The sequence below is a fragment of the Lampetra fluviatilis genome, chromosome 27 (assembly GCF_964198595.1).
Source record: "Lampetra fluviatilis chromosome 27, kcLamFluv1.1, whole genome shotgun sequence".
Classification (NCBI taxonomy): domain Eukaryota; kingdom Metazoa; phylum Chordata; class Hyperoartia; order Petromyzontiformes; family Petromyzontidae; genus Lampetra; species Lampetra fluviatilis.
The window spans coordinates 5,136,323-5,158,065 of NC_136301.1; the positions used below are offsets into that span (position 1 = coordinate 5,136,323).

General features: G+C 45.7%; 2 protein-coding genes and 1 pseudogene across 2 annotated transcripts in view; 2 read left to right on the top strand and 1 right to left on the bottom strand.

Annotated features, from left to right (window-relative positions):
* LOC144942330 (calcium-transporting ATPase type 2C member 1-like) overlaps window positions 1-5,007 on the top strand; it is a 51,842-nt gene extending 46,835 nt beyond the window's left edge. The window contains exons 24-27 of the mRNA XM_078869137.1: window positions 1,060-1,207; window positions 2,078-2,173; window positions 3,035-3,176; window positions 4,569-5,007. Coding sequence (XP_078725263.1) covers window positions 1,060-1,207; window positions 2,078-2,173; window positions 3,035-3,176; window positions 4,569-4,840 — 658 coding nt within the window. The 3' untranslated portion in view covers window positions 4,841-5,007. The remainder of the gene's footprint in view (window positions 1-1,059; window positions 1,208-2,077; window positions 2,174-3,034; window positions 3,177-4,568) is intronic.
* SMIM8 (small integral membrane protein 8) overlaps window positions 1-21,743 on the bottom strand; it is a 104,320-nt gene that overhangs the window by 20,670 nt on the left and 61,907 nt on the right. The window lies entirely within an intron of this gene.
* Window positions 19,092-20,141, top strand: LOC144942531 (trace amine-associated receptor 365 pseudogene; annotated as a pseudogene).

Here is a 21,743-nt window from a genome sequence, read left to right on the forward strand (position 1 = left end):
TGGGGCCATTGCGGTACGGGTGGTTTTTCCACTGGCTATTTGCCGAGCTGAGCCAGAACCAAGCCGGGTTGCGTATGTATGTTGTTGAACTTCTTTCGCACTGTACGTAGCCAACCGTGCTAATCGGAGGTGCTGGGGAAGGACAACAAACTAAACACAATACACAGTTTTAAAGAAATTTGTTTTCAATCTAGACTTAAAAGTGCATAGCTCCAGTGGCTTCCTACGATGTCCGAATCTGTCTCGGGGCCCAGCAGGGCCGGGCGGGGGGGGGGGGATAATGACCCGTTGACTTGCGTGCGACATTAGCGGCGCGGCTTCTGCAGTGGAAAAACAGCCGGGAGCCTGCTGAGCCGAGCCGGGCCCGGCTTCCGGCGCGGCTCGGTTGTTGCGCAATGGATAAGTTGTAAAAGTGCACCTGTGTATGTACGTGTGTGCATGTGTGCGTGTGTGTCCGCTTGCGCGCGTGCCGTACTGTGGGGAGAGGTAGTTGTCGCGGCTAGCTACGCTGCGCTACAAACCCGGAGAACCTCAGTTCGATTCCCACTCACGGCCAACACCAGTGACAATTATTCGAACCGGTCCTGGGCCTCCCCTAGATCGACTCAAATGAGTACCTGGTGCGGTGTGTAAACATCGCCACTTGAGAGACAAAGGCGGTCGGGTTTGGTGCTGGCCATCCACCCCCTTCATAGGTGCTCGCTAACAGCACTTGCCCCAACAGTCTCTTCAGGCTATTCGAGGGATCTTTGTCTTCGTGTGCGGTTATGCGCGTGCCGTAATGTGCTACGAACCAGGCGACTCGAGTTGGATTCCCGCTCATGACCTATAACGGTGGTTGATATATATATGAGCCGGTCCTGGGGCCTCCCCTGGATCGACTCAGCCTGAAACAAGTACCTGGTGCGACGTGTTAACAACGGCGGCCTGGGACAGTGCCGGTAAAAACCCACCCCCTTGTGTGCTTTCATAGGCGCTGCTACTCGCTAACAGCACTTGCCCCGACAGTGTGTTAAGGCTATACACGGGGGGGGGCATCTTTGTCTTTGTGCGCCACAGTCTGGGCGTGGAGCCCGTGTGTGCCGACGTGGTGCGGCTGCCCCCGCGACGCCGAGGGGAGCGCATCATCACGCTCAGCCTCCTCTTCCGCACACTCATGTCGGCCGCCATCATCACCAGCGGGACCCTCTACGTCTTTTGGAAGGAGGTCGGCTGACGTGCGCGTGTGTCTGTATGTTGCGTGCGCGTGGGGAGCGGACAGTCATCTCAGTCAGTCAAATCCATGGCACCTGGGCTCTGTCCCGTCACCCTCCTGCCAGCGCGCGCCGTGGTGACATCACAGTCATACTCTTAGTTCTTTCGGTAAAGTCACGTAGGTAAAAAAATTAATTTTAATTAATAAAAAATTAAAAACAATAGAATCACGACGTTTCGGAGGCAACACAAGCTTCCGTCTTCAGGTGAAACTGTCACAGCAAAAAATTTGTATCAAGTGTGCTGTGACGGAAGCTTGTGTTGCCTCCGAAACGTCGTGATTTTATTTTTTTTATTAATTTAAATTTCATTTTTTACCTACGTGACTTTACCAAAAGAACTAAGAGTATGAATCCTTGCAGTCACGAAAGCTTCAAATCTAGACATCACAGTCACTTAGTGGCAAATGGCGGCTGTTGTTGCTGTTGGAGCGGTAGTGCAGCGGTTAGCGCGCTGAACTACGAACCTGGCGACCCGAGTTCGATTCTCGCTCACGGCCTACCAACACCAGTGACGATTTGCGGAACCGGTCCTGGGCCTCCTCTAGGTCAATTCAGCCTCAAATGAATGCCTGTTGCATGCTACGTGTAAACATCGCCACTGGGGAGACAAAGGCAGCCGGGCGTGGTGTTGGCCACCCACCGCCTCATGTGCCGTACCAGCCTCACACAGGTGCTCGCTAACAGCACTTGCCCCAAAAGTCTGTTAAGGCTATACGGGACATCTCCGTCTTTGTTATATTTCCAACTGCCAATCTCACACCACTGCTCATTCTCTCGCTGTCTCGCTCGCTCGCTCGCTCTCTCTCGACCTCCCCGCACAGATGCAAGATGGTCACGTGACGTCCCGCGACACCACCATGACCTTCACGTGCTTCGTGTTTTTCGACATGTTCAACGCGCTGGGCTCCCGATCGCAGGCAAGTTCCCCCCTTCCCCCCCCCCCCCCCGTGCAACTGCCACCAGCGACGAAATTCTATCGTGGCCGGCTACGGTGACAGGGTCAGCAAGCTGCGGCCTGCTTCGTCACGTTACTTACGAGGAACCTCCGTCTTCTATGCACCACGGTGCATTGCGGTACCCTGAAATGTAACGTTTTTGTTTTTGTTCACCAAATTCGGAGAAACAAAAATGGTTCTTCTTGTTATTTTCGTTGCCGACCCCAGAGCTGCGGCAACTGAGTAGGGCAGTGGCATAGATCCGGATCGGATGAGGATGACCCACGACTTCATACGGCCACCAATTCATTTGGTGCGACCGGCTGCCCCCATGATGCCTACTGCTTGAACAAAAATGGCCGACAAACCCCGTCTGTGACTTCAAGCACTAATCTCTGATTAGCAAGGTTGGCTCCGTACGGTGCGAAAGAAGTTCAACATACATACGTACTAAATGAAGGAAGATCCCCATATAACCTGTAACAGACTGTAGGAGCAAGTGCTGTTAGCGAGCACCTATGAAGGCCGGAACGGTACACGAGGTGGTGGGTGGCCAGCACCACGCCCGACCGCCTTTGTCTCCCCAGTGTCGATATTTACACCGCATCAGGTACTCATTTGAGGCTGAGTCGACCTAGGAGAGGCCTAGGACCGATTCAAATATTCGTCACCGGTGTTGACCGTGAGCGGGAATCGAACCCGGGTCGCCGGGTTCATAGCGCAGCGCACTAACCGCTATACTGCCGCTGCCCACACACACTCTCCACACACACACTCACACACACGCACTCTCCACACACACACGAACACGCGTGCGTGTGCTCGTGCACTTGACTCCCGCAGACCAAGACGGTGTTCGAGATCGGGTTTCTGACCAACAAATTCTTCCTGGTGTCGGTGCTGGGCTCGCTGCTGGGGCAGCTGGCTGTCATCTACCTCCTGCCCCTGCAGAAAATCTTCCAGACCACGTACCTGTCACCCCTCGGTGAGTCCCATGCCCATCCACTTCCCGTGCATCTTCTCATCTTATCATCTTAAAGGAATTGAATAGAGCGCCGACTTCTCCACGGCGCTTTGCAAGGAATTGACAGTGTCTTCTTGGTTCTTCCGGTAAAGTCACGTAGAAGGGAAGTAATAAAACAATAAAAATAAAACATAATAAAATAATTCTCACGACGTTTCGGCTACAACGCAAGCAGAAGACGGCTGTAGCCGAAACGTCGTGAGAATTATTTTATTATGTTTTATTTTTATTATTTTATTACTTCCCTTCTACGTGACTTTACCGAAAGAACCAAGAAGATGAATCCCTGCAGTCACGAAAGCTTTAAATCGAATTTTTATTACGTTTTATTTTTATTATTTTATTACTTCCCTTCTACGTGACTTTACCGAAAGAACCAAGAAGATGAATCCCTGCAGTCACGAAAGCTTTAAATCGAATTTTTATTACGTTTTATTTTTATTATTTTATTACTTCCCTTCTACGTGACTTTACCGAAAGAACCAAGAAGATGAATCCCTGCAGTCACGAAAGCTTTAAATCGAATTTTTATTACGTTTTATTTTTATTATTTTATTACTTCCCTTTTACGTGACTTTACCGAAAGAACCAAGAAGATGAATCCCTGCAGTCACGAAAGCTTTAAATCGAATTTTTATTACGTTTTATTTTTATTATTTTATTACTTCCCTTCTACGTGACTTTACCGAAAGAACCAAGAAGATGAATCCCTGCAGTCACGAAAGCTTTAAATCGAATTTTTATTACGTTTTATTTTTATTATTTTATTACTTCCCTTCTACGTGACTTTACCGAAAGAACCAAGAAGATGAATCCCTGCAGTCACGAAAGCTTTAAATCGAGAATTGACAGTGGTGCACGTGAATGAATAGTGGTGGAGATGAGGCAAATGAAATAGATGAGTGGAAGGAATGGGGGAAAATCTGTGATGCGTGAATTTGGTGGAAGCGAAATTGATGTCGGTAAATGGTGATGAATGGATTGAATGGGGAATGAGTGATAGCCGTATAATGAGATTATGAAGAGGGAAAAGTAGCGGTGGCGGTTATGAGGGAGAGATTAAGGGGTCGTCGGGTGAGTTTTGAGTGCGGAGCGGAAACTAGTGAGCGAAGGTGACCCCAAATCCCTTCTCCCCAATTCTAGATTTGAAGTGAATCTCTCACTTGATACAGCTATCGTGCTGTGACGGTCCCGCCTGAAGACGGAAGCTTGTATTGCCTCGGAAACGTCGTGATTTTTATTTTATTTTTATTTTACTTTTATTAATTTTAATTGTTTTACCTACGTGACTTTACCGAAAAAACCTAAGAATATGAATCCCTTTTCCCCGCAAACAAACAAAAAAATCCGCAGACCTCCTGTTCCTCGTGGGAATCTGCTCGTCGGTGTGGATCGCCAACGAGCTGGAGAAGAAGTTGGAGTGCTTCGTCAGGGATCGCTGGTGCTGCAAGCGAAAGGGGGCGGCCAGCGGTGTCAAGGACGATGACGATGACTCTGCTGCCGCTGCTGACGCTGCCGCTGCGGCCGGTGCTGCTGCTGATGCCAGAGGGAGCTCGAACGGCTCTCCTGCTTCAAACGCAGCGGGGAGCAAAGTGCACATCGCCGTTCCGATACTGTCAGCTTGAGCCGGGCTCACTCAGCGTGCGGTTCTCAGGAATTTGCGTGCGACGGGAAGGCCGTGCCGCCGTGACCGTCGCACGTGCCCGTCTCTCTTCCTTCCTTCTGCCGCATCCTGCAAGATGTTGCGTAGGTGACGTCAGACCTTCAAGGACCTTACGGTCTTATCGCTGCCATTTATGTCGGTTTTTTTCAACGGTTTTAACCTATCTTGACTCCTATGTTTGTCGTGGTCAAATCTTGTCTTCGAAATTTAGTCGCCTTCCTGTTGTCCAATCAATTACAAAATTTGCACGCGTACTCAGATCAGGGTGACGATGCACGCCTGCATCAATTAATTCGCTACTTTAAAGCAATTGACATTTTGTATGGACGCCTTATTATTTATATATATATTTATGTAGGTGAAAAATGCCGCGGTCCCTAAACGCTGGAATCGCCTCGCCCAAGATGCAGGCGCCACGTGTCTCAGGCGCGCCTGCTCCGTGTGAACGAGTTACAGAAGTAATTGATTCAAGTCAGCGTTGATGTGGGAGCAGGCGCCGTATCATTGACGTACTTCTCGACCGTGAGTTAAACGAAGTTGTTCATGAAGCCGTTGTTTAAAAAAAAAACTTTTTTAAAAGGAGTTTATTAATTGTTAAAAAGTCATAGTCCTCCGAGGATTGCACTTAAAGACTCATGATCATATCTTCACCACCACCACCATCTGGCTTGAGGTCTTCCCATTGTTACACGGTCGACATGTCCTTGAGGGACCTCTAAGCCCCCCCCTTGATCGCCAGCCACTGAGCGCCGCCCCACTGCCGATCTTGTTCACCTGCCCCCCTCATCCCTCCCCGTCCACCCCTCCCTCTCCTCCACACCCCGAAAACACGGGCCGACGTTGGCGTGTGCCGTGGACGCATCGCCGGGACCCGTCACGTTTCCGTGCCGAGGAAAGCGGAGATTTCGGAAGCTGTGCTGGCGCCGTGCTCCATCGAGCCATTCGGATTCCATCGTGGGAGCTGAACTGGCAAAACCTCCCCACAGCACCTCCGTTGCTTTTCCCCCTCCGCTTTTCCCGACCATCGACGCTTTCTCCAGGCGTATTCCCATCACACCCCGAGCCACTTGTCCAAACTACCGTTGTTTCTGTCCATCTCTTGCGCTGAGCCATCCAGTCTCCCCTTAGGGCGCTTTCGTCGGTCGATCTTGCTCTACAGGTGATATACAAGAATCGTATTCGAGGTAGCAGCGCCCTCCCTGAAAAGGGGAGTCATGAGACTCGCTGAGGAATTTCCTGGGTAAATAAAGGAGACATCGATCGGTTGGATGGCAATCGCACTTCAGAAATTTTGCTGGCCCATGGGAGACCTTGACGAATGGAAGAAGCCTACAGGTGCATTGTCACGATCGTCATCGGCCACGGTCCGTCCACTGCTGTGGGGTGGAGGATTCCCCAAGGCGTCGCCATTTCTCACAGCGGTCTCACGAATCAGCAATCCACATCGTTCCCTACTTTGGCTGCCACTCCGTCGTTGGTCTTGACCACTGGCCCGCCCCGCCGTACCTTCAGGCGTCGGGTCCTGCCCAAGTCCACTCACTCGCTCGCTCTCTCCGTGTTTGTTTACAGTTGATGCGGTGTCTCCTGACTTGTGCGTTCTTCAAGACACCTGTTGCTTTTACCGTCTCTCGCTGTAATTCCCAGCATGCACTTCTCAACGCATCTCTGTGCACTTTTCGGAATTTGTTCCGGTTATTTTTTGTCGGGGATGCAAATGTGCAAAGGGAAAATAAAGAACATTAATGTGGGAGGAAAAAAATATAAAAATGATAAAATCTACAAATATATAATATATTCACTTGATTATAAAAAAAGGTGTATTATTTAAGAGCAGTGGCTCAGGAGTGTGATCCAGTACTTTATAGGCAAGAGCTGGTGGATCATCTAGGGCTTTGTGAAGCTACAGATCCCACTGGGGCTGGGATTTGGCCAGGAGGTGGCTGTACGGTCAGTGGGTTTGTGAACCCCATTCGTGCGTATCTCGGCATGTTATTCCCTCATAAGGTTGGTGGGTATCCTCCGGGTTTTTCTCTTTTCCTCCCACTCGATGCTAAGCACTCCTTAAAGCAGAATTGGCCAAACATCCCAATGTAGCAGGACCCTGCTGAAAACGAGTTTTGCGATTCAGTGAGGCTTTTCTATGGTAAGTATATGGCCTGTATTATTTAATGAGCACAAAAGTGTATTTTATGAAAGTAAAGATGCAAAAAATTGAATAGTTTTTCTTCATACAAAGGAGGTTGATTAAAATGTTTTTTTATTATTATAGTCCATTGGCCAACTACTGCTGGATTAAAGCCTCCCCATCCTCTCGGTCATGGCGGTTGTTTGACCATACTTCACCACGCTGGTCAGCGTGGAATGGCGAGGGTGGTAGTGGCTCAGGACCCGTTCAGATTTGACGTGGTACTGAAATTAGCCGTGGCCAGGAATCGAACTCAGGTGACCGGGTTCTTAGCACAGTGCACTAACTACTGCACTACCACCAGTCAAAGTGGCAAAAATGGTCAAATGTTTATATTTGTACAGCTTAAGTTAAGCAACTAAAACATTTTTGGACCAACATTTGCCGTGGCTTTTTGGAAGACATTTTTTTAAAAATCGCTGTTCAATGAATGGAATGTGTGACTTGAAATAGAAATTCTGGGAATGAAGGGACAGATATTTTGCTATGTTAAACCGTGCCAATGTTTACACGCTCGCATAAAAAAAATAAAGGTGTCAAAGTCTTAACCCATTCACCGTCTCGGCAGTGTACTTATACTTAATTGTTGACACTTATTTAACTTGCTCTGTTGTCTGTTGATATTCTTTCAAATATTTGACGCTTAATATATTCTGATCTACGAAGCATAACGAGCTGAAATGTTGCACACAGAATCGCCTCGAGTGACAATTCGAGATTTAATTTAATGAACCGGTCCAAGTCCCGCCGATCCTGTGCCTTGTCGTGTTCTTTACTTACATTTTAATTGCACAATTTCCAATGTATTAGAATTATCTTGACAATAATTAACTATTGTTATTGTCTGGATTGAGATGTTAGAATGAATACGTACATATATAAATTATTTTTACATGACTAAAATGAAATTATACTCTTTGGTTCATTCGATAACGTCACGTGGGTATGAAATAAAAAATAAGTTACGACGTTTCGGGCGCAACACAAGTGTCGTGATTTCCCACCTGATGAAGGTTGCTTGTGTTGCGCCCGAAGCGTCGTGATTTATTTGTATTTTATTTTATACCCACGTGACTTTACCGAAAGAACCAAAGAGTATGGATTCCTGCAGTCACGAAAGCTTCAAATCAAGATTAAAATGAAATTGTGTAAAAATTTGGTACAAAACTAGTTTTACAATGCACACACTTTTATGTGCACTCAAAAGTAGAAAAACATTATTTTGACCCCTGAATTAATCAAATTTGACGTGCTGAATAAAAGCGGGTGGCTTGCATAAAGAAATTAAACATATCGAAAGGAAAACATCCACTTTAGGAGTGATTGCAGACGAGTGTTAAGAATCCCGAAGCCATTCACGAACAGATTAACTAGTGACATGATTTCAGGTATGGATGATTATCGACTGAGGAGATGGAGCGATGAAAACCAATCGCGTTCAGGTGGTTGTGTGGATTAAGTACATCGCAGGATCGTGTGAGGTGGCAGGTGTCGCTTGTTGGGGGGAGGCCTTCATGCAGCAGTGGGCTGAGCATGGCTGATGATGATGGCTTCATGGAGAGGCCCTTCATGTAGCAGTGCATTGACGATGGCTGATGATGATGATAGCTTCATGGGGAGGCACTTCATGTAGCAGTGCATTGACGATGGCTGATGATGATGATAGCTTCATAGGGAGGCACTTCATGTAGCAGTGCATTGACGATGGCTGATGATGGCTTAATGGGGAGGCCCTTCATGCAGCAGTGGGTTGAGCATGGCTGATGATGATGATGATAGCTTAATGGGGAGGCACTTCATGCAGCAGTGCATTAACGATGGCTGATGATGATGATAGCTTAATGGGGAGGCACTTCATGCAGCAGTGCATTGACGATGGCTGATGATAATGATAGCTTCATGGGGAGGCACTTCATGCAGCAGTGGGTTGATGATGGCTGATGATGATGACTTCATGGGGAAGCCCTTCATGCAGCAGTGCAATGACGATGGCTGATGATGGCTTAATGGGGAGGCCCTTCATGCAGCAGTGGGCTGAGCATGGCTGATGATGATGGCTTCATGGAGAAGCCCTTCATGTAGCAGTGCATTGACGATGGCTGATGATGATGACTTAATAGGGCGGCCTTCATGCAGCAGTGGGTTGAGCATGGCTGATGATGATGACTTAATAAGGCGGCCTTCATGCAGCAGTGGGTTGACGATGGCTGATGATGGCTTAATGGGGAGGCCCTTCATGCAGCAGTGGATTGAGCATGGCTGATGATGATGACTTCATGGGAAAGGATTCAGGATCCTGTTTACATTTTTGGTACATTTCCTATGGACAAAATTAGGAAGATACATTCCCACTAAGTGGTAATTATTGTATGAATTCGTTTTTATTGTTAAATCTGAATTGTTTTGAAATTGGGTTCGTTGTTTTGGTTAACATTTAACGTTATGATGATGATATTGCTGCTGTTGATTCTGCTGCTGACGATGATATAAAATTACGTTGCTGCTGATGATGATTATATTATTGCTGTTGATGATGATTACGAATTTAATTATTAAGCTAATTGAACCAACGATGCCGCTAATGAAGGCGACTCTAAAAGCATTTCACGCTCGCCTCAAAGTTCATAATCATCACGAGTGGAAAAAAAAAATAAGCCGCTGTGTATTTTAACAAATTCACAGCAAAACACCTCCAGGGTATGAGGTGTGAGTTTAGCACCTGTAATTGGCACGGCCAACAGAGACTTCCAATCCGTTAGCCCTAGGGGCAATATTGGGGATTTGCTTGCGAGTATAAACATCGGTGAGACGAAGCCATTGCCTCAGAGTAATTTGATGTTCTTCATCAGATGAGATGCACCGAAGTTTCGTTGAACTCTGAAGTTTTATTTAAAAAAAACTCACGCTAAAATTAGAAGCCGTTGGATAATTTACGGTGAGTGACCAAATATGTTTCGTCTTATTTTTTAATTTCATATATAAACATTTAACATATATGAATGGTAATTTTACAGCTCTCTGACGCGTTCACGGATTGTGCCGCGTGCTTCGTCGAGGCTGTCCAAAGCGAATGGAGTTCCTGCAGGAGTGGCGCGAAACGTCGGATAACCTGCCGATCAACCTACGCCGTAGAGTTCACGCTACGTCGCTCTCACTCCACTGCTAGATGAAGTCATCTCGTACGCCGTCGTGAGCGAGAGGGGGTTCATTTCACTGTAGCCATACTTCACCACGCTGGTCAACTCTCCTCGCCTCTGAATATGAATCATCATCATCATGATCTCTTTCTCTGAGAGAGTATGCAACCTCCTGGTATTACAGTTTAGACATTTGTATGGTTATTATTATTGTAATGACGATATATTTGGTTTCGATTTAAAGCTTTCGTGACTGCAGGGATTCATCTTCTTGGTTCTTTCGGTAAAGTCACGTAGAAGGGAAATAATAAAATAATGAAAATAAAAACATAATAAAATAAAATTCTCACGACGTTTCGGCCACAACACAAACAGCCGTCCTTGTGTTGTGGCCGAAACGTCGTGAGAATTATATTTTATTATGTTTTTATTTTTATTATTTTATTATTTCCCTTCTACGTGACTTTACCGAAAGAACCAAGAAGATGTATTTGGTTTTCGTTGCACGAGCCACAGGTGAGATAGCCAACAGGTTGAGAGAATGTGCTGCTCGCTAACGCATTTGTGGAGGTTATGATTCTTAAATATTTAACCACGCACATTTTAGCTTGAAATATGGTAACGATATACGAGTGAAATATCCATTTATGCAATTTTTTTGTTTGTTATCACGTTCGCTGAGGACCCCGTGCCCAAAGGCCAAGCGGCCAGTAACGAGCAGGACTCTGAACGTCCCTGTGAACTGAGCGAGGTTATTGACGATCGGAACCGAGTGTCAAGGACGCGGCGATTGCGAGGGGATTCCACAGTGGAGGCGATCATGCAGAAAGAGCGGTGTGGTGGGTGGGTGAGTGAGTGGGTGGGTGAGTGGGTGAGTGAGTGAGTGGGTGAGTGGGTGAGTGAGGGAGTGGGTGGGTGGGTGAGTGAGTGAGTGAGTGGGTGAGTGAGTGAGTGGGTGGGTGAGTGGGTGGGTGGGTGAGTGAGTGGGTGGGTGGGTGAGTGGGTGAGTGAGTGGGTGAGTGAGTGAGTGGGTGGGTGGGTGGGTGAGTGAGTGAGTGGGTGAGTGAGTAAGTGGGTGAGTGAGTGAGTGAGTGAGTGGGTGAGTGGGTGGGTGAGTGGGTGAGTGAGTGGGTGAATGAGAGTGTGTGAGTGGGTGGGTGGGTGTGTGGGTGAGGGAGTGGGTGGGTGGGTGGGTGAGTGGGTGAGTGAGTGAGTGAGTGGGTGGGTGAGTGGGTGAGTGGGTGGGTGAGTGAGTGAGTGAATGAATGAGTGGGTGAGTGAGTGGGTAACGAGACGTTAACTCCCTCGCCTGGTATGGAGGAGGTTGTGGGTTCGATCCCGACCGTGACACCTGCTTTATATTTGGAGTTTGTGTGTGTGTCTGTGGTCGAGTGGATTTTTCTCCAGGTTCTTTGGTTTTCCCTCCACATGTAGTGTTAACATGCGTTTCGAGTATTTCGCTGCTGTACATTTCCAGATCATGATAAGCCACTTCATTGAGCAATAATTTGTGGCCAAGTCGCTTCTAAAAAAGAGTTACATAGCTCAGAGGGCCTTACTTGGTAAAATCTAAATAGTGTATCTTCTTGGTTCTTTCGGTAAAGTCACGTAGAATGGAAATAATAAAATAAAAAAAATAAAACATAATAAATAATTCTTTCGACGTTTCGGCCACAACGCAAGCAGTCGTCCTAAATATAACAACAGCCGTGCGTTGTGGCCGAAACGTCGTGAGAATTATTTTATTATGTTTTATTTTTATTATTTTATTATTTCCCTTCTACGTGGCTTTACCGAAAGAACCAAGAAGATGAATCCATGCAGTCACGAAAGCTTTAAATCGAAATATAAATAGTGTAGTTTAACGCGGGTTCTTGAGTAATTGTGTGAGTGAGTGGGGGTGGGTACACTGTCACCTCCAGTGTGGTGAGTGGGTGAGTGAGTGAATAAATGAATGGGAGAGTGGTTGGTGAGTGTGTGTGGTTGGTGGTGGTTGTGGGGAGCGGTTGTGCAACAAGTAGCGCGCTGCACTACGAACCCGGCGACCCAAGTTCGATTCCCGCTCATGGCCAACACGAGAAAAAGTCTGACACAGCGACAGTGAGAAAGACACAGAGAGAAAGAGGAAGACAGAGTGAGACACGCATGAAGGTACACACAGAGACAGACAGATAGATAGACAGACACGGCGACATGGAGAGAGACAGAGAGACACGCGCAGAGTCAAGGAGGCTGTCACAGAGACAGAAACACGAGAAAGACGGAAAACAAGAGACGCAAACTCAGAGAGAGAATCAGACGTAAAAACAACAACAAAAACAATACTAGGGTAATGGAGAGAATGAAACAGATCCACAGAGAGACGCACAGGGAATTTCATACTTATTATTGTGGTGAGACTTTTAGATGTTTATTTACGTGAATATTATATTGTGTATGAATCGCACTTAGGAGAAGATTCCATCACGTGACGGTATGTGTGAGTCTCTAACTTGGTGGACTGGAAAAACTCGTATCACCACCATCATCGTCGTCATCATTACCAGCCATGGTCTATCTACTGCTGGCTGAAGGCTTCCCCTTCACGACCCCGTGACGCCAACAATCCGTCTTGCTTCCGCGCACGGGGTGATCTAATCGCTCCATCTCCGCGGGGAACGTCCACTCGGACGCGTTCCCCACCTTTGGCTGCCACTCCAATATTAGCCTCGACCCGAGAAATCGCCCCCTTCTCTAGCGATGTAGTCTGCACAATCTCGCGGCATTTTTTGTTAATTACAGGCACTAAGTCTTCAATGTGCGTGTTTACTGCGGTCTGTAGAGTAAACACGCACGTTGTTTAATAGGCTGAATGTCTCTCATCAACACTGCCGCTGCTGCGGGAGCCGTCTCGAGCAATACAATGGCTTCTTCAGCACCGTAGCCGTGGGGTTACATTAACAGATTGACATGCTAATCTCTAGCAACACAATAGCCGAGGTATTCCCAGCTCTGCGATCTTACATTTACAGTAAAACCTTGGATTGCGAGCATAATTCGTTCCGGAAGCGGGTTCGTAATCCAAAGCACAATTTTGCCATAAGAAATAACGGAAACTCAGATGATTCGTTCCACAACCCAAAAATACTATATTCATATAAAAATGATTAATAGAAAAGTATTTTTATATTTTTATTATTTAAATTTAATATAAACTAATCAAATGTATTAATTGAATTTGATCGTGGCTGGTGTGAGGGAGACGAGAGAGAGGAGAGGAGGGTTATTGTGTAGGACGACTTTCACTTGCAGTACAGTTACTAAAAAACAGTCACTACACTTGGATACAAAATTTAAAAAAATGCTTTACGCACACACTCGTGGTCACAACACTATACATTTACTGAAAATTCCATCTCTAGCCCCACCCACTTACCCTTGGGTTGTACCCATCTCAAACATATATAAAACCTATAAAACCTCTGGCTGCAGTAGTTCTCTCGCTACATTTCTTCCTGCCTCAGCAGTCCGCCTTCTGTATGTTTTCACCTGAAGACGATTGATTGTGTTGCGATCGAAACGTCGTGATTTTTTAAATATTTTTTTTATCTACGTGACTTTACCGAAAGACCCACAGAGTACTCTATATCCTATTTACACATTAGCACGACGGTCAACGTATGGCTGTTTCTTGTTGAATGTCTATCTGTAGCCGAGTTTTTGTTATATACAAAATTATAGGCTTCACCCTTTACATCAATAACAATAATAAAATCACGACGTTTCGGGCGCAACACAAGCGTCCACCATCAGGTGGGAAAGCATTCCCATTGGATTGACAGCTTTGCCACCAGATGATGGACGCTTGTATTGCGCCCGAAACGTCGTGATTTATTTTATTTTCTACCTACGTGACTTTACCGAAAGAACCAAAGAGTATGGATTCCTGCAGTCACGAAAACTTCAAATCATAATAATAATTATTACGTAATATTATTATCACGTAATAATACTAATCATTATCTACATCCAGCCCCTGTGCCAATTTACTGCTGGATTAAGGTATCCCAGAATTCTGTCGGTCATGGCTGTTGTTTGACCATACTTCACCACACTGCTCAGGTCAAACAGGTGAAGGGATGTGGCTCCGATCAATGGTTTATTACGTAATACTTATTATTGTAGAGAGCACAATACAATGCAAACACAGATTGTCACAACATGCAAACAGATATCACAGCAGTTGAAGGTATACATGTTTAACAACGTTACGGGAAATGGACACTCACACCCACAGCCCTTTTGTCAATCCACTGCTGGATTGATGGGCCTCCCCACACCCCGCTGATCGTGGGTGTTATGTGACCACGGCTAGGAACCTAGGGGTTCATGGCGAAGTTCGCGAAACCACTGCGCCACCACTCCTCCACCACCACTGCCACCACTCCACCACCACCACTATCCCTCTCTCCCTGCGTTAGTTCTGAAATGCACTGAACTGCTGTCATCTGTCCACCCCGTCACCGCCTTTCCAACGAGACGTCATCCCAAGGGTTTCCCCACCTGCGGGAACACGGTCTATTCGCGTGATGTGTTTTAATATTGCCGAATCCATGGAGAGCTGAGTGTAAATTAACACCTTTAGGGTACCCGTTCCACCGAGGAATGAAATGTAATTGATGCGCCGATTGATAGGGAGCAGTGCCGGATAATCCTAGTGGCAAAAGTAGCTACATGTGTAGTAGGTACATGTGTAGTAGGTACATGTGTAGTAGGTACATGTGTAGTAGCTGCATGTGTAGTAGCTACATGTGTAGTAGGTACATGTGTAGTAGCTGCACGTGTAGTAGCTGCACGTGTAGCAGCTGCACGTGTAGCTACTACACATGTAGCTACTACACGTGTAGCTACTACACGTGTAGTAGCTACTACACGTGTAGCTACTACACATGCTACTACACGTGTAGCTACTATACATGCACGTGTGTAGTAGCTACGGGCCCCGCACTTTCAAGGGCCCCGCGCTAAATGTTTTCAAGCTATCAATTCCGGTTCAGTGATTCTGCACTTGCTCTATTACTATAGTACTAGACTGCCTTGAACTTTTATGAACTACTGGGTGTTTAAGGTAAGCGATTTGTCGTATTATCTGGCTGTATAGCAAATGAAAAAATACAATTACTTTACTATACCAGTTAAAAATGAGTGTTTTAATATTTATGTGTTTTTTGTATTTAGGGCCCCTTTATAACATCATGCTACAGGCCCCGCACTAGCTTCATCCGGCACTGATAGGGAGTTGTGACGAGCCAGCGCACTGCCTGAGTTCGAATTCTAGTCACGCCATCATCAAGGGGCAAAGAGTGATATACCAATGGGACCTGGGTGGTGAAGTATGGACAGACAACCCTATGGGTGGAGTTTGCGGGGCGGGGGGAGGCAACGCCCCGTCAAAACTGTGCGCAATTATTAATGCTTTTCAGTAGTATACAATTCATATTATAGATTCATTAATTATATGCACCTGCGATTCCTAATGCGAGTGACAAAGCCAAACATCGAAGTCATTGGGTTGGTTGTAAAATAATAATAACTAATTGGTTGTTTATTATTTTGTTAAACGTTATAACTGTTTTTGTTGTTGTTAGTGCAATTTTTTGGTGCCATTCCTTGATTAGTTTATTCATTAATTATTTTGTTTGGTAGTCGTAGGGGTTTGTTATTTGGTTGGTAGTGGCTGGATAATGGGATATGGTCCTTGCATATATATAATTAATGTACAGCGTTGTGGGATGCTATTAGGATTAATGACCGCTATATTAAATTAAAGTATTATTATGTTGTATGGTTTAGAGAGTTGGACTTGAATAATGATTTCGGTCTTTAAAGAGAGCCCGTTCAATTTAACACGTGGTTGGCTTTCGCGACGAATATCATCAATAATAGAGGTGTTTGCATGAAATCGTTTTAATATAAATGCGCCGTTAAACCCGCCACCACCCGACACGGCCAATTAGTAAGGTTTGTAGCGTAAACAAAACATGCCAATTCGTTCAGCACACCGATGTGTTGGAGAGTAAACCCATTCAGTCCACGCAACTCATTTGGTTGTCAGTAGCAGATCGTTTCTAGTGTCTTATACATCCTGATATTGAATGATTAAAAAAGCCTTTACCCTTTTCGAATGATAAAAATGCGTTCTGTATTAAATTATCTTTTTTAAAAGAAAGGCATTATCATTAATTATCTTGATCTTGCCAAAAGGGTCCCATAGGCCAGGGGTACCCAACCCACCGGTACCGGTCCCGTGGTCTGTTAGGAACCGGGCCGCACAACAGCAGGAGGTGAGAGCGGTGAGGGCGCGCGTGGCCCGCCCCCATTGTTTTCTAACACTGGTCAACACACTTTTTCTGGCATAAGGTATTCCAACGGTTTTAAGGTAATTTTGGGGTGCTGATTCCAAATCTGGCATCAGTTTTTGTCCATCACATCAGGTTTTTGAGATATCAAATATTGCATTTTCAATAAAAACTGCAGAAGAAAAGTATTAAATAAATGTGAATATCTACATAAAATGATATTATAAACACACTATCCTAAAAATACAGCACCATATTTTAACACTAAAGCAGTCACTGACTCGCAACAACTTGCAATCATAAGTGAAAGAGTTAATTTCGGGTAAAATCAATGAAAATGGGGTATGCCGATAGCATAAAATGAGATGTGATAGAGAAAATCTGAGATCAGATTTGGAATCACCACCCTGAAATTAGTCTAGAACAGCTGCAAAATCCAGGCCAGAAAAAATGTTTTGTTGTTGTTGACCAGTGTTATTTTATTTTTCGATTTAAAGCTTTCGTGACTGCAGGGATTCATCTTCTTGGTTCTTTCGGTAAAGTCACGTAGAAGGGAAATAATAAAATAATAAAAATAAAACATAATAAGACATGATAAGACCCAATGATGAGAATTATTTTATTATGTTTTATTTTTATTATTTTATTATTTCCCTTCTACGTGACTTTACCGAAAGAACCAAGAAGACAGTGTTATTTTATTTACCACTTCCGTCCGCGCCTCTTTCCCGCACTGCGCACTCGTCTCAGCCACAGTGTTGGTAAGCTCACAAGCTGCTAACCCCTAGTAGCCAAAATGAGTAAAAAACACAAACGTCGCTTGAGAGCTTCTTTGAAAAGGGGAAAGACCCAATGATGAACCCCCCCCCCTACCGCGGTCCGTGAAAAAATCTGTCTTACACGAAACGGGTCCCTGGTGCCAAAAAGGTTGTGGGCCGCTGCCGTAGATAGACAGTTACCTACACATCCTATTAGTTTTTTCGGTAAAGTCACGTATTATTTTATTTTTATTAATTTTAATTTAATTTTTTTACCTACGTGACATTACCGAAAAAACTAAGAGTATGAATCCTTGCAGTCACGAAAGCTTCAAATCTAGAGTTACCTACCCATCCCGAGCATTGCTCTTGTACTGGGCGCCTTTGTGCGGCCTTTGGTCTCTATCACTGGTGAGACGACGCTAAAAAAATTTACCCGTAAAAACAAAGTTTTTCACTATAAATCCTTTATATGCGTGGCGGCTAGAGTCCTCTCGTCCTCTGGCTTGAGATGGCTGCCACCTATGGGTCAGATGATTGCCTGCCACCATTAAGCAATTGGTAATTAAATATAATTTTTTTTTCCCTAAAAAGTGTAAAATTTTGTAAACATTTTTTTCACGAAAATAAATTGTCACGCACGAGTCTGTGTGCAAAATGTCAGCTCGATTGGATCACGGGAAGTGGGTTAGAAAACGACCGAAAGATTTGCACGGTCGTAAGCGCGCAAGCAAGCAAGCAAGTGAACTTAATATAAAGGATTTAAAAAAAGAGGTTGTCTCTGGTAAAGGCCAATACATTTCACGGGCAGTGCATACGTTATCGTAGCATGAAAAATAAGAATAGGTTTTCACACTTTCTGGCAATTAAGATGTTCAAACACCAAATAGAAACCTTTTGCAAGGAATCAAGTCTGCATTAACCACACAGAGTACTTGTGGTCAACATGCGAACATCATCTGATATCTTAATTGTCTTTTAAACTGATTTTTTGCCTACACCAGAGGCAGCCTTCCTGGCAAAAGGTGTCTATTTGGTCAGTTTGAACATCATAATACCTGATTTAAAGCTTTCGTGACTGCAGGGATTCATATTCTTGGTTCTTTCGGTAAAGTCACGTTATTTTTTATTTTATTGTTTCCCTTCTACGTGACTTTACCAAAAGAACCAATAATATCGTAATACAGTACATGTTTATTGCCAGAAGGGTAAAACCTTTTCTTATTTTTTCATACTTTGATTCTGGCGAAAAATGTTCAGTGATGTTATCACAGCATTACTCTTTGGTTCTTTCGGTAAAGTCACGTAGAAAGAAAATAAATTAAATGATAGAATACGCCGTTTTGATTGCAACACGAGCAGTCGTCATCAGGTAGAGCTAAATTGGAGAGAGAGGGAGAGACAAAACACAGACACGGAGACACATGGACAGACGGTGTAAAAATGCTGATGGCGCATACGGCGTAGACAACGATGTTGCTTTCAAAATGTCGTAAATCTCGGACGTGCGTTCCTCCGCTCTCCAGGCCATCTCGAAGGACAACACGAAAAAGGCGACGTTCATTTGCGCGAAGAAACTCGGACGATGCTCGGGTGTTGAACAGCTCGCTCATTCTCGTGGGGCGACCGGCGCAACATCGCCCAACGCGCCATGCGAGTCGCGGCACACGACAGCAAGCGAAGGCATTTCAATAGAATTTCCACGCCGATGAAATACTTCTCAATAAATCTATTTTTATTTTTTAAAGGCACCCCCGTCCGCTCTTGATAACCTCGTGGCAAACTTGACCGTGACATGTACAACAACACCGGCAATCGCTGCGCGCAGCTCTACCACGGATACAACTGCACGGGTCCCAGCCTGACGCCGACGAATCTGTGCGCCGTGGTGCTACTCCTGTCCTCCTTCATCGTGGCCACGGTGCTGGGCAACCTTCTCATCATCTGCTCCATCGCGTTCTTCAAGCAGCTGCAGACCTTCTCGACGACGCTCGCTCTCTCCCTGGCTCTCTCCGACTTCCTCGTGGGCCTGGTCATCATGCCCTTCGCCGTCATGAAGACCGCCTACCGCTGCTGGTTCTGTGCCGGCGCCTTCTGCAACGCGCACCACTTCCTCGACTACATGTTCACCAACTCGTCCATCTTCCACATCACCTGCATCGCCTTCGAGCGCTACGTCGCCATCAGCGACCCGCTGCGCTATCGCGCCAGGGTCACCAGGAAGACGATGGCGGCGATGCTGCTGCTGTGTTGGCTCGGATCGGCGCTCTTCTCTTCGCCCAGCCTCGTGAGCTTGCTGAGCAAAGCCGTGTCGGGGGGGCTCATCCAACGGGTGCGTTGCCCCGACGACTGCGTGTTCTCCGTCTACATCGGCATCCAGGCGGTGATCGGCATCTCGCCCTATTTCATTTCCCTCGTCGTCATCGTCCTGGTGTACGGCCGGATCTACTCCATCGCCAGGAGGCAAGCGCAGAAGGTCAACTCGGAGGGGTCAAGGCGCAGGGGGCAGGAGGAAGCGGCGTGCACGGACACCTTGCACAAGTGGAGGGCCATGCGTAGGGAGCACAACGCCACCAAGACGTTGGGAGTCATCATCTTTTTCTTCCTGCTGTCCTGGCTGCCCTACAACGTGACGGTCATCGTCTTCGAGTTTGTTGCCTACGCCTCGGACGTGTACCAGGTCACGCTGTGGATCGGCTACATCAGCTCGGCGTTCAACCCCATCCTCTACGCCTGCTTCAATCGCCCCTTCAGAACCGCCTTCCACAGAATATTGCGCCTGAAGGTCTTCACGTTGGCCGAGCGGGATTTCGCATTGTCCACCGTCCAGAATGGAGGACACTGAATATTGTCCACAATGGAGATTTGTCGGGTTGGCTCGCGTAAATGTAAATGCGTCGTGAAACCCGCCACCACCCGACGAAGCCTTATTGGAAAGGTTTGTCGCGGAAAACAGAACGTGCCAATTCGTTGCTAGCACAGCAACACAGATGCGTTGGGGAGTAAACCCACAATGTTTATATTTCGAGTACGACGTTTCGGCAGTAATTGTAACTAGCATCATCTGATGGTACCGGGTTTAACGACACATTTGTATTCACGCGATCTTACCCAAAAAGCCTACGTGTTAATCACTGAATACTGTAAGGGGGGAAATACATAATATGTGTATTTCATATTATTGGTTCTTTCGGTAAAGTCACGTAGAAGGGAAAAAATAAAATAATAAAAAGATAAAACAATACAATTCTCACGACGTTTCGACTGCAACACAAGCAATCATCATCAGGTGTGAAATTCACAGCAAGAAAATTTGAAAAAAGTGGCGTTAAGAAAAAACCGCCACTTTTTTCCCTTCTACGTGACTTTGCCGAAAGAACCAAGAATATGAATCTCTGCAGTCATGAAAGCTTTAAATAAAAAAAATGTGTATTTAATGTTTATTTTTAACCAGCCCTCAGCTTTGAGACGTACACATGCATATATATTTATTGAATGCAGAGGTATACAGTATACAAATGAGGGACATACTGAACGATTGTATAGGGCAAGTGTTGGTATAATAATTTAAGTAATAAGGGCCAATTTTACCCAAGGAAAGTCCTCAGTCAGTCTCAAGACTATCGGGTTGCCACCTGTCCTGGTTTTCCCAGGATCGTCCTCATGATGCGGAGGCAGCAGCAGCAGCTGTTGTTATCCTGGGAAATCTGTAAGTCTTCCCGGAGCATTACAAAGCCACGTTTTTTTGTAATTTGCGTGACAATAATTATCATAACAATGTACCACCCGTGACAATACACTTTTGCAGGAGTTCGCTCCGGGGCATTGGCGACATATTTTTTCTTCCATTGAAACCTCATTTGCCAGTAAAAAAATATGATAATTGGTTTTTTACCCTTCCATCTGGCAACAAAACTGACACCTTTTTTTTTACAAGGAGTCATGTTTGCATTGACCACAATACCTGCAGTCATAATGCAAACAAAAAACATAACTCTGATAATGTATGCACTGTCCTTGAAGTTGATTGGTCCACACCCGAGACAGCTTTCCTTAGAGCCTCGTCTCACATGGGTTGGACCAGATGACGCCAAAAGGCGCACATGCGCCTTGTAAAAAAGGTGTCAGTTTTGTTGCCAGATGGAAGGGTAAAAAAACAATTATCATATTTTTCTTGCTATTATATGCCACGGCTGTTTTTCGCTGTACCTCCGGAGGTGGCAACTCTACTCAAGACTCTCTTTCAGGAGGTTCCTGCCACGGGATGTTTGGCCAGTTCCTTAACGAGCGAGTGGTTCACGTGTGAGAGGAAACGTGAGTGTCTGAAGAAGACCCACGCGTGTATCGAATGTGTGGGCAACCCAAGATGCTGCCCTGCCATCTACCGACAGTAATAACGTACTCGAACGCAACAAAGTAGAATTTAGAAAATGGACGCTACATAAGA